General features: G+C 26.7%; 1 protein-coding gene across 1 annotated transcript; it reads right to left on the minus strand.

Annotated features, from left to right (window-relative positions):
• On the minus strand, nucleotides 1–2,677 carry LOC107473379 (FCS-Like Zinc finger 8). Its single transcript, XM_016092932.3, has 3 exons — nucleotides 2,078–2,677; nucleotides 1,119–1,961; nucleotides 1–481 (listed from the first exon to the last, which is right to left on the minus strand). The coding sequence occupies exons 2-3, from the start codon at nucleotides 1,904–1,906 to the stop codon at nucleotides 406–408; spliced, it is 864 nt and encodes a 287-aa protein (XP_015948418.1). The 5' UTR covers nucleotides 1,907–1,961; nucleotides 2,078–2,677; the 3' UTR covers nucleotides 1–405.
• Nucleotides 2,678–14,196: the final 11,519 nt, after the last annotated feature.

Below are 14,196 nucleotides of genomic sequence, written 5' to 3' on the forward strand. Positions count from 1 at the left end.
AATAATAATTAATTTGGTCCCCATCCACAATAATATATGTATGATCACCATCAATAGGATAAGAAGAAAAAAGAAGACACTATTTTTGGTCATATACATCATCATCATCATGTCATCTACTTCAGCATGAAACAAGGGGGAGAAAACCATGAGCAAAAAAATAAAATAAAATAAAAATTATTACACATTAATTTCTTGAAAAAAACTCTACATCCTCATCTCTTATCTCTCTATTTGCATGGATGGGAAAAGAAAAACAAAAAAAACCACAAAACTTCAAAAAGGGGCTGAAAATTCGTGACTAGCTTAATTAGGTTGATTATCCTCATCATGAAATTGCAACACTTTTCTTAGGCCGTTGGGAAATGAGTGAAGTCAAAAATGATATCCTTTATCATCAAATTATTATAAATTTTCTGCTGCACCATCTAACACCATCTCTTTGTGGCGGCATTCTTCGCAGCAGAAGGCTTTGTCCCCTCTATCAAAAAAAAAAAGGAATGAATTCATACCAAAATTATATTATAAGAATATAAGACAAAAAATGAATAAAAGAATCTACTTATTAATTAATAATGTTGATTATTGGCTAGGGTTGTGTATTTCTAATGATTTATATAGATATGACACCATAAGATTAGGTAAAATTTAATGGATTCTAATGTCAGGAAGGTACAAATTAACCGAACAAAATAAAAACAAAAAATAAATAAAAGTAAACACTTTATTTTTATTATTTATAACTTCAAAAACATTAAGTCTATGCATGAGTCCTTTCAAATATATATTATCTAATTAATTTAAATTTAGCATCATCATTAATAAGAGAGTATACAACTTACACTTATAATTAATTTAACAAAAATATTATTTTTATACTAAAATCAGCTACCATTAGCCACTATTGTATTTATATATAAATATATGTGTGGTTTAATTTATTTTCAATATGTAATTATATTCTAGCATATATTTTATACTAATGACTGATTTTAGTGTACATGTAGCATAACTCTTAATTCAAATATATATTTATATAGATGATTTATATTAAAAAAAAAAAGAATATAGCATAGAGAAAATTAAAATTAAAGAAGCTAAGAATAATGTCTATATACCTGTAAATGAAGATGTCTTTTGTGTGTTCAAGATGCTTCTTGCAAGTGTAACAAAAGCTGAGAAAATTATTGAGTGAAGCTATTGTTGATGATGAAGAAGAAGAAGAAGGAGAAGAGTAGTAGGTTTCCACAATGCAATTATCAACAAATATATGAGTCTTTCTTGGATTAGGACCATTATGTGTTGTCACACATGTGTATTCCTCACTAAGCTCCATCTCACTCAAATTCATCATAACAAATGATGATTCTGAAGAAGAACAACAACAAGAATAAGAACAACAACCCTTATTACTATTATTATTATTATTATTATTGGTTTTCACTCTAAGCTGAGTTCCAAAGAGGATATTATTATTGTTGTTGTTGTTTCCAGTATTCTCATGATGATGATGATGAATTGGATCATCATCTTTGAGGGTTCCAACAAGAGCAAGACCAATTCCTTCTTTTGAATAATTCATAGTCTTGTTCTTGTTGTTGGAAGAGTGCAATATTTTTGGGGATATGTTATTCTCATATGAGAATGGAATATTATTCCTAAGTGGGGAGAGTACTGTTTTTGTATCAAGAATTGATGTTGGGCTTGGTAAGGCTTCAATTCCTGAGAGACATTTCATAGTGAAATCTCTCAATTTTGGTAGGGAACAAAATAGAGATGGAATTGTGGTTGTTTTTTCATCATAATTTGTTTTTGGTGATTGAGAATTATTTTGATGACTATGATGATGATCAGAAATTAAGTTTGGCTTGTTCATAGCCCTTGATCTTCTGTTCCTTAGTAGCATAATATAATTCCCTTCCTCCAAGGTCCACCTCCAGAAAACAAACTAAATTTTCACACTGAAAAAAGTGCAACAAAAAAATTAATAACAATAATAAATTATATATAATTCAAAAAAGTAGAAAATATAATAATACAAACAAAATTAGATACGATGTGTTGAACATGAACTTACCAATACTATAGGTTGAGTACTTGAGTGATGTTATATTATACAAAGAAATCAACTATGTATATGTGATGAAATTGAACACTTGAGGATTATTCAAGGACCCTTTTAGTGTTGGCTGCAAAAAAGAAAACAAAAAAAGGAATCTAATTGAAGTGGGAATGTTTCTCAATTTGTAACAAAGTTGGTTTGAAACTAATTGAACTGAACTGAAACTACTTCTTCTCAAACTCTCTGTTAGATATGAAAAATAAAGTTAAACTAGGTAAAACCAAGAATAAAAAAAGAAACAAATTAAAAAGCTTCACTTGTTAATTTTTCCTTTCATGAAAGTAGAAAGAGAGAATTTATTCTCCTATCATAATCATAAACTCTTGTTGGTGCAACATGTAATACAAAAACTGTGTTTGCTAGAAGATTTTTTTTTCTTTTGTTAATTTTGATTCTATAACTTCATGGTTAGAACAAATAGAAAGATAATAACAAAAAAAGATAGCTAGAGAGATAGAGAAGCTTTTTTGATCTTTCAGTTAAGATAGAGAGGGATGGAGAGAGACATGTTTTGAAATAAAGATAATGGCTTTTAAAGGAAGGGAGAGGAACCAAAAGAAAGAAAAGAAACAAAGTAAGAACGTTGTTGTGTGCATGACAAATCAAACTTTACTAATAACTTCAAAGTTTTGCTTTCATATATCATTATCAATCTCACCTTTTATTTTATTTATTTATCTATTTTGTTCATTAGTGTTTAAAGTCGTAGTATATATACTCAATTTGCTCCATTGCTGTTTCATACGATTTTTATTTGTTTAAATACATATATTTTTTATTTTCATTTTACATTATTTTTAAAAAATTTACAATAATTTTATACATTATTTTACACTTTTGTATCCACTATTTACAAAATAAAAAATATTTTTTTATTTCAATTTTATAATTATTATTATCATCATAAATATATTTTATCTAAATTCGTATTCACAGCATGATAAAAAAAGGTATACAATATATAAAAATTAACGAGTACATACATGAAAATTAAGAATACAAAGTACAATTGAAATTAATGAGTACCCAATTAATGAATACATGAAAATTAAAAATTATAATTTGATATTTTTTTCAACATATATTGAGTTTACTCTCTTTTTTAATTATTCTATTATCTTAATTTTAAACATTTATATTTTATTTATCATCTAATGAAGTATATCTATTATAAATAAACATAAATTAACCGGTCACAAAAAAAACATAAATTACCCGAATAAAAATGAAACTAAGTAAATTGGTGTTGGTAGATGAATTTATCAATTCCAATATGAAATCTTGTGGCCTACTCCTTTAATAAATAACTGAATTTGAAAATTTTTATCTTTGTCATTCATCCAAAAATGTAAATTACGGTGAGAGAGGAACTTCAAAAGTTTGTTTCTGTAACATAAATATTATTCTTCAATTAGTTACAAATTTGAGATAAGAGGGATAAAATAATGCTGCCACGAATAGCAGTGACATTAAGGTAAAAAAAATTATTTCCTATTTCACAGACAGTGAATATAAAATTGAGAGGTAATTTATAAAAACATAATTTTTAAAAAAATTAAATAAAATAAAAAATATTTTTTATTTAAATAAATAAAAAACTCTTATTTCTTATTATAAGAAATGACCTAATATATTATAAAGAAGTAGTGATCCTTTTATAATTAAATATTTAAAATATAAAAGATACATAACTAAAATGATTAATTTTTAACAATACATTTTACCTGTTTAAAAATATTGTCTATTTGGCACTATGAGCCTTAGAATTTTATTTTTGATGATGTGATGAGAAAGATCGAAAACCACTAATTTATAAAATGTATTTATGGATAAGAGATAATTTTTATATTTTTATAAATTCAATTACACATTTAAGTATTTATTTGGGCGCTATTAGATCAATAAAATAAAATATTTTTTAATGATTTTTTTTATTTTGTAGTGTGTTTGGTAAATTTTTAATCATAAAAGTAAAAACACTAAAAAAATATAAAAATATCTTTTTTGAGAAACTACAATTTATATTTTTTTAAAAGATTTTTTTTCTTAAAAAAAGATGTTTTCACATAATAAATTAACAAAAAATACTTTTATCTTATTTTACCCAAACATAATTGATAGATTTTTTTTTGAAATAAAAAGCTTAACACAGTACAGAGCATTTAGAAAGTCCAGAGTTACAATACAAACATTAAACAAAAAATCGTAGTTATCTTCGGCATGCCATCAACAACTAGACGAAACAAATGCTAACCCACTCTTTGTAACTCCTTCACGACTTAGTAATAACTTCCGCAAGACATGTTTCTTGATTCCTGAAAATCCTGGCATTCCTTTCCAACCACGTATTCTAAATGATGGCAAAAAATCAATCAGCCACCTGTTACGACGTTCGACTTTTCTTACAGGAACTCCTGTCCAACTCTCAAAGTGTTGCTTAATGGTTCCTAGAATAGACCAAAATTTATTATGGGTGTATAACCAGGCACACTACACCTACCACGTGAACTCACAGCCAATAAATAAGTGGAAATCATTCTCAGTTTCTTTTTTACATGAAACACAAATTATATCCCTGTGATCAATAATGTCCAATCTAATCAATTTTTTCTTAATATTGACTCTACCAACTAACACAAACCAGGTGAATAGCTCAACTCTTGGTGGTACTAGTCCTCTCCATATAGATCTAGTAAAACTATAACTCGTAATGTCCTCCGGGAGAGTCTCAGCCTGCAAAGCTTGCACAAATGAGTTAGTAGAGTAAACTCCTGATCTATCAAATTTTCATACTATTCTATCCTTCCTCTCACTTGTTAACCTGATAGATTGTAGAACTCCATGAAGTTGGTTAACTAATTCTAACTCCCATTGGAATAGTACCATTCTCCAATGAAAGTTCCATATCCACTTCAACCCATCCCAAAACCCACAATCCCCTATTACAGATCCGACTTGATTTGAAACCGAGAAAAGTCTTGGAAATACATCCTGCAGCACACCACATAGTAGCCAATTATCTTCCCAAAAATGAATTCTTCTACCATCTCCTAACTCTAATGATAACTCTCTGACCATCTTATCTCTCGCTTGTTGTCCTTTTATCTGTAATTGACAAATGTCTCTCTACGGACCCTTTGTATTAAGAACCGGATGACAAGAAAAAATGATATTTGGATTCAAGTCATTGCAGGAGCACACAATTTTCTTTCATAATGGACAATCCTCCTTTGAAAATCGCCACTACAACTTGAACAATAATACTGTATTCCAGACCACTGCATCGCCCACGCCCAAACCCCCAAAGCGTTTTAGAGCTTGCACAATATACCACCTTACCAAAGGTACCCCATCCCTTCCGTCCTCATTACTCCACAAGAACCTTCTCTGCAAAGATATCAACTTATCTGCTACTGCTCTGGGCATCTTATATAAGCTAAGACAGTAAACCGGCAGACTATTAAGCACAAATTTGATGAGTACTATCTTACCAGCTTCATTAATCGTTTTGGCTTTCCACAGATTGAGTTTCTCTTCTACTTTGTCTATAATAGGTTTCCATATCTTGACCAATTTTGGATTCGCTCCCAAAGAAATATCAAGATATTTGACTGGCAACGTTGCTTCTTTACACCCCAACAAGCTACACATCCTTTGTGACCACTCTCGCTCGTAATTAACCGGAATCAAACTAGATTTATCAAAGTTAATACTCAAGTCAGACATCATCTCAAAATACCGTAGAAGCCGCTTATAATTGCAAATAGTCTCCTCCTCCGGGGGGCAAAAAAGTATTGTGTCATCCGCAAATTACAAGTGATACAACTCAATATTATCTTTTCCAACCAACAAAGGAGAGATCCTTCCATGTCTTACTGCCTCTCCTACCATCCTATGAAGGACCTCAACAACAAGAACAAAAAGAAACGGAGAAAGAGGATCCCCTTATCGTAAGTCCCATTCCATCTTAAAAGATTTAGAAGGCGAGCCATTTATCAAAAGTGACATAGACGCCGTGCACACACATTCCTTGATCCATCCTCGCCATCTTTGTCCAAAGCCCATTTTTTGAAGTACAATATCCACAAATTTCCATTTGACTCTATCGTAAGCTTTTTGAAAGTCCAGTTTGATTATTGCCGATTTCTTCTTTCTTTGCTTCAACCATTGCACAATTTCACACGCAATCAAAGCCGCATCATGAATCTTTCGCCCTTGCACAAATACACTCTGAGTCTCCCCTACTAAGTCCGGTATTACCCTTCTCATTCTTCACACCAACATCTTCGAAATGACCTTATACACATACCCTACCATGCTAATCGGTCGAAGATCTTTAATCTCCCTTGCTCCCACAAACTTCAGAGCCAGAGCCACCCATGTAACATTAGAATCTCTTGGTAGCTCAGCTGACTGGAAGAAATCCATGACAACTGCAGTAAACTCAGGACCAATTTTTTTCGAACACTTCTTTATGAAGTTCATATTGTAGCCATCACAGTCAGGGGCCTTAGATGACTCTCAATCCCAAACTGCTTCCTTTATTTCATCAGCCGAAGGCATCCTCTCTAAGTTTGTAGCGTCCTCTTCCTGTATCTTGTTAACTAGGCTATCCCGAATACCTACCAAAGGTGATGCTTCCTGATGATACAAGTTCTTGTAAAAATCTCTTATTGCACTCTTAATCCTGTCTTGATTCCTCACCAATCTACCACTTATCACTAACGCATCAATCCGATTACTTCATAGATAAAAATATCTTTTTACATGAGTTATCCAAACATAAAATTACTTTTACTTTTGTAAAAGATTTTTTAAAAAAGATCATTAAAAAAAGATCTTTTTTAAAAATGGCATCCAAACTCAACAAATAACCATTTTCATTACATCATCATGTAAAACACACGCTTCACTAACGCAAACTCTTCGCATTCCTTCTTCTTCTTCTTCGTGTTCTTCCTTATTCTTCATCACATTCCTCTTTCTTTGTCTTTACATTCTTTCTTCTTCTTCGTATTTCTCCTTCTTCTTCGCGTGTTTTCGCTCAATTGTCGTCATTTTACCGCTGCTGTTGTTGCTCCAATTTTTTCTTTTTCTCCTTGTAATTGAGGTTCATTTTGATCCAGAAATGAATTCGATGTGTTTTTATTGATGATTGAGTTCTTTTGACTGCTTGTTCAAATCTGAATTAATTTTGATTCATTTGTGTGTTAATTGAGGTTTACTTGATGCTGCTGATAAGTATTGACCAAATGTTTTATTCTTTAAGTAATTTTGATTTATTTTTTAGTTTAATTTTGATTCATTTGTGAATTAATTGAGGTTCACTTGATGCTGCTATTAAGTATTGACCAAGTTTTTTATTCCTTAAGTAATTTTGGTTCATTTCTTAGTTTATTTGAGATTCATCTGGATCCAGACATGAATTTAATGTATTTTTGTTGATAATTTTTTGACCGTTTGTTCATAACTGAACTAACTAAATAGAATGAAGTGGAATCTAATACAATTGAATAAAGTGATAATGTATAATTTCATTCTTTTTTGTTAAAAAATTTAGTCAATACTTATCAGCAGCATCAAGTGAACCTCAATTAGCACGCAAATGAACTGAAATTAGTTCAGATTTGAACAAATAGTTAAAAAGACTTAATCATTAACAAAAATATATCGAATTCATTTTTGAATCCAAATGAACCTCAATTAAACTAAGAAATGAACCAAAAGTACTTAAAAAATAAAAAATTTGGTCAATATTTATCCGTAACATCAAGTGAACCTCAATTAATACACAAATGAACCGAAATAAACTAAGAAATAAACCGAAATTATTTAATGATGGCATAAGAGAAAATCAGAACTAATAAAGATGTTAGCAAATATTGGTGTTATTGGTGATGACAATAACGAAAAACAAAAAGGAAAAAAAACACAACATTAGGGGAGGAGAAAAAAAGAAGAAGAAAAAATTTGCCTTGTGCGAATTTAGAAGAGAAAGAAGAAGCAAAAGAAGGAGAAAAAGAAGAGGAAAAAAAGAATCTGAATGCATAAATTTAAAAGAAGAAGAAGAAAAAAAAAGAGGATCGGAGGAAAAAAAAATAAAAAAAAGACTTATAATTTAAAAAATTGTAATAACAACTTGATTAAATTTAATTACGTATTTTGCCTGAATATTTTATTTTTATAAGATATGTTAAGTTGTTTTCATTAAATATAAAATTTGTATTTTTGTAACTGCTCCCTTTTGAGACATAAAATGTTGAAATAAATAATACTCAAGCAAATAATAAGTTGCATTGGGATGTTACATTCAACAAATTAAATCTATAATTTAATCATCAGCCGATCTCTTATGTATCAACTGATTTTAGAATTTTATATTCACTTCTTATATATTGTTTGAAGTTTATCCTTAAACATACCTATAACCTACTATTTTATTTACTACCTCTATCATTTTATAATAACATATTACACACTATTTTATAGTATTCGTCATCATTAGATATCTATTTTTTATTATAATAAAAATTTGGTGGAAATTCAGGTGTAGTCGACTTCACGTGAAGTTGATATTTGAGAGTCGTTAGATGATTTGACTGATTTAACTAAATTTTAATCTAACATCTCTTAAATATCAACTTTACGTGAAGTCGACTTCACCTGAATTTTCACCTAAAAATTTAGATACAGTCAATTTTATTTTTAAATAATTAAAAATTCTAATTAAATTATTATTTAATAATATTTAATTATCAATTTTATATAAATAAATTAACTGTACTTCAATTTTTATTATTATTTTAATAAAGAAAAGGAGGAACAGAGAACAATATGACTGATTTATTTATTTATTTTATCTTAGTGGAAAATGGGCAATAAGAAAAATGAACACATACAAGACTTTCTGTTCCATACACACCGCCATAGTGTGGTTCCTCCCATTCTCCAATTTAATTATTAAAATTTGTTTTTATCTGCTTCTTGTCCTTTTATGATCCCTCATTCTCCGATCCAAGGTATTCTGTCCTCACTGTGTGGCGTTCCTTCGAATCAAACAAGGGCAATGAAACAATAGCAGCAATAATACAATTTAAATAATTTAATACTATAAATTTTTTTATTTAAAATATGTGGAAGTCGGTATAGGGTATTAAGAGCCGAATTTGTTTGAATTTAGAAAAGAATAATAAATGAACTGATTAAAAATTGGTGTATCTTTAATTGTGAAATAATAATTACAATACGAATTATTCTTTTTTCTTTTAAATAAGTGTTGATTGTTGGTGTAAAATATAATATTTTGCGACTATTTAATAAAAAATAGTGACCATTACAAAATGATCGAAAATTAATTTAAAAATATGAATATAATTTTTAACCATCACTAAATAAATTTAAAAACACAATATTTTTTAAATAGCAGTGATTTATGATCGTCTGTAAAGTGTCATCAAATTTAAAGTTTTTAAATAATGACGGTTTTATATTAACCGACACTATTTTTAAATTTTACTGTAATTGTACCAATGATTCATTAGAACCGTTGTAAAATTAAATTTTCACTCCATAAATTACAACGTTTCTAGAAGTGTTGATATATTGTTTTGTAATAATTTAAAACTGTTGCAAATCCATCAAAATTTCATCGCAAATTTCTGTTTCTCTTGTAGAATTTATTTGGAAAAAATCTCTTTTAATTTACAGTGAACTAGTTATTTTTAATTTTCTGAACAATTCTAAAAATAAATAATTTAAAAAATATAATATGTACATAATATACTATTTGATTTTTTTTTTTAGACCCCGGAAATTTAATATATATCATTTCAGCAATAATCTTTAATTCTTTACTTGATCTGAATAGAGATAAATTTTATTAGCATCAAAAAGAGAATTAGTCATTGATATATATAAGGAAACCTCGTATTATTAATTAAAAACCTTTTTTTTGTCTTCATGTGTTTTTCCTTGTTAATCAAGGTGCTTTCAATTGATTTAACAACGTTGTGACATTTGTTGAATCATTTGAAAGGAATTTAATTTAGTCATTATTTTTATTATCATGAAGAAGTGCTGTATTATCTTGTTCTTATCCTACATTCAATGATTTGGATAAATTAAATATTTGCATAAACTTGTATAAATCAATTTATTTATAGCTAAACTTGTAAATGCAGAAACCTCTGTACATATTATAATTAATAGTAGGTTTAGCTTAACTATCAAGATCTGCAATTATTGTCTTGGTTTATAAATTATTATTATTGTGACATATATATAGTTCTACAATAATAAATATAACTTGTTGCACAAGTGCAACATCATCTGTCCCATGTGAAATATTCTGGACTGCAAAATTAGATCTCAACTTGGCATATATTTTAATTACACAATTTATTCATCGGACCTACGTTCTAAAGCTTATAATATAACACTAAAAAAAAAAAAATTAGTAGCAAACGTTTTTAATGGCAATAGAATTATAGTCATTATTTCTTTTAGTTAATTTAATTATTTTGTAATAATTATATATTTATTATTATAATATTATGATGACAAGTTATAATTTTTTTCTATTAAAAAAGATCTTTACGAATGATTATTATAATTACAACTAAAATATTTTAACAATAAAGTATAAGATGATTAGTATTAATAAATATATTACTGACGTCATTAAAAAAATAAAATAAATGTCACTAAAAATATTTTTTTCTTATTATACATGTAACTAATATGTATGTGCTCTTAAAATATATATAAAAATTACAAATTGAATTTTTTTATGAAAAATATACATAATTTAAAATTTTAATATATTTATTAAAAATTTAAATTTTTTTAATAATAATAATAATTGTTTTAACATAGGCCATAATTATATTGAGGAGTGTAAGTATATGTCATACTTATTATAATTAATAGGTTTTTGTGTGTTGTAACTTGTAAATATATAGTTCGTAGGTTAGAAGTTAGTATATGCTTTTCTTTTGGTAGAGATAATTGAAGTCATTTTTCAATGGCAGGCTAATATATATAAACAGGCTATTCCTTATGGAACACCCTTGCTTATTAGGTTAGACTATTTGTGCAAACTATTGAGCTGTTTAGCATTTCAACAAACCAGCAACATATACACTTGCCCATATAGTAGTTGTAATAATAACTACTTCAATTTCTTTTTTTTTTTAATTTTTAATACTCAAATAGAATTAAATATTCAAATAATCATTGATTATAATAGATTTTTGTCTTAATAAAATTGAATAAATCGCTATAGTTCACTGCTTACATTATTTTAGTTTTTTAAATTTAAAATTTATTATAATAATTTTTGATTCAATTTCATGTACTATATTGATTTTTAGACTCTTTTTAATATTGAGTTAACAAGCAAAATGTTGAACTAACTCTGATTTACTACGCTAGACACAGAATTAAATAATATTTGTTCGTTTTAATTTAGTGCTTAAACAAGATAAATAATAAAGTTATTTTTGGATAATAAAAAAAGATAACACGATTTAGACATTTTATAAATTTTTTTCATCTTTTCGTTTTATCTTGTTTATTAAGTGCCAAAATAAAACACTGTTGCTTAGCCTTGTATTTAGGGTGATAAGTTAGAATTAATTTAACACTTTATTCACTAATTTGGTGTTAAAAATAATTCAGTAACTAATATGATGTCTAAAACTGAATTTCAATGCAAAATTAATATAATAAATTTTGGATTTGAAAAACTAAAATAGTAAAAATTATAATTTAAAAGACTATTTTAAAGATTTAGTTTACTAAAATTATATATTTCTTTCTTATATGATCCGTCAAATGAATATTTTGATGAAATGCTCAAATTATTCTTCTTATTAAAAATCTATGTGTATTGCTATTTTCTATGTAAAGAACCCACCACCAGCAATCCCATTTCCTATATATACTATATACTACTCTTTAATAATTATGATATATGTCCACATTTAAGATAGGATTATTAGAACCCATCCGTCTCAAGTCCTATCAAATTATTCTTCATATTCCATTTCAAATTAAAACCCACTGCTTTCTTATGTGCCATGATTTCAATTCTAATTTCTAACCAGTATTTATTTTCCACCTTTTTTTTATCGTCTTTCTTTCTTTCTTTTCACAAAAAAAAAGAAAAAAGAAAAAAAGATCATGTACTTTCAGATATACAATAGAGCTTTATGTTAGGTACATGTGTTATTAAGACATGTATCAATTCATACTTCATTTATCATCAAATAAGAGATAAACTCAATTCAGATGAATTTTACATCCACATCTAATAATAATAATAATAATAATAATAATAATAATAATAATAATAATAATAATATCCAAGTTAATACAATATTAGTTTAATTATTTTATAATTTTTTATAATTTTATTAAATTTAACTAATATAAAAATTCAATTATTAATTTTAAAATTATAGCGACCTCATTAAAAATCTGATAACAGATTATTTAAATCTATAATATAATATTCTAGGCATAATCTGTACATATAATGCACAAAACATTGAGTAGTGGGTTAAAGGCTTTTGTTGTTTTGGTGGGTGGTCCATCTACTGAATGAGAAGAAGTGGGGACAGAAATGGAAATAAAAAAAAGAAGAAAAGATTTGAAAGGGCTTCAGATTGAGAAAGTGGTGGGGCCCAGATTGTCATCAGGTCCAGCCCAGTGACAGAAACGTACACTCTTAGTTGGACGCGTGGCTTATAACTTTCATGCAACGTATTCCCCTTTTTGGACTTTTAATAAATTATTTTTCCTAATAATATCTTCTAATCTGATATTAAAACTATGCTTGTTTGAAAAAAAAAATAGAGAAAAAGATAAAAAATAAAATAAAATAAAAAATAATTATTTTTTATTATTTGGTTAATGAGAAAAATTAAAGAATAAGAAAAAAGTTGAAAAATTTATCATTTTTTTCTTTAATATTAAAAAGAAAATAAAAAAATTAATTTTTTTATTTTTAATATTAGTTTTTTTATTTTTTAATATATTTTATAATATAAAAATAAAATTATTTTTTAATAATATCTCTTTTTTATTTTTTTCATCCAAATATATCTAAACAAATAAAAGTCACTCAATTTTTTTAATTTTTTTAATTTTTTTTCTTTTTATCTGTCACCATTTGAACTCTATTTAAGATTTTATTATTAGTACAAAATAAAATTTAAAATTTTAATATTTATTTAAATAAACGAACGAGTTATCTATTAAATTAATACAAGTGATTGAACTTCTAACTCATTTAATACAATTATAATCCTAATCATAAATTCATGATGAGGGTTAAATTATTAAAAATGTTAATTATACAATAATACAATCATCATAATTGATCAAGATGATAAATCTCTTAAAATATTTTTTTGGGTAAGATGAATTGTTTATTCACATAATATTTAAGAATTTTTATTCAATATATTTAACATTTATAAAAATTCTAACCAGCAAGTAGTATATTAAGAGACAAATAATTTACTATTTGAGCTAAGACCTCATCTTAGTGTTTTTCTTTTTTTTGGTGATATAATATCTTATTGTTAATTTGATATAGTTGGCATGCTTTCTTTTTGGTCTTCACATTTTTTGTTTTGCTCAAAATTATTTGAGGAGATTGAGGGCTGGGCCAGTGGGCCACTCCATTTTCTTTTTGTTTTTTATTAAATGAAAGAAAAAACATTGACTTTTGGTACCAAGATAATTAATATGCCAACTAAATCACAAAAAATTGTCCCGAAAATGCAATTCACTAATAAAAATATTTTAAGAATTTTAAATGATAAAAATACCGGATATGTCTAAAATGAGTTCAACAATTATATATTTATTGAATGAACCATATTTATATAGACCATTAGATTCTATTAGATGAAAATCAAAGGCTAATAATAAATATAGAATATCCTAATATATAAATAAATGCTTTAAATAGCAATATTTTAATTCACAATACTTTAAATGGCAACAAAATTTTTTATTCTTAAATAATTAAATATAAATATATAAATATAAAATATATGAATATT

Source organism: Arachis duranensis, chromosome 2 (assembly GCF_000817695.3).
Source record: "Arachis duranensis cultivar V14167 chromosome 2, aradu.V14167.gnm2.J7QH, whole genome shotgun sequence".
Lineage (NCBI taxonomy): Eukaryota > Viridiplantae > Streptophyta > Magnoliopsida > Fabales > Fabaceae > Arachis > Arachis duranensis.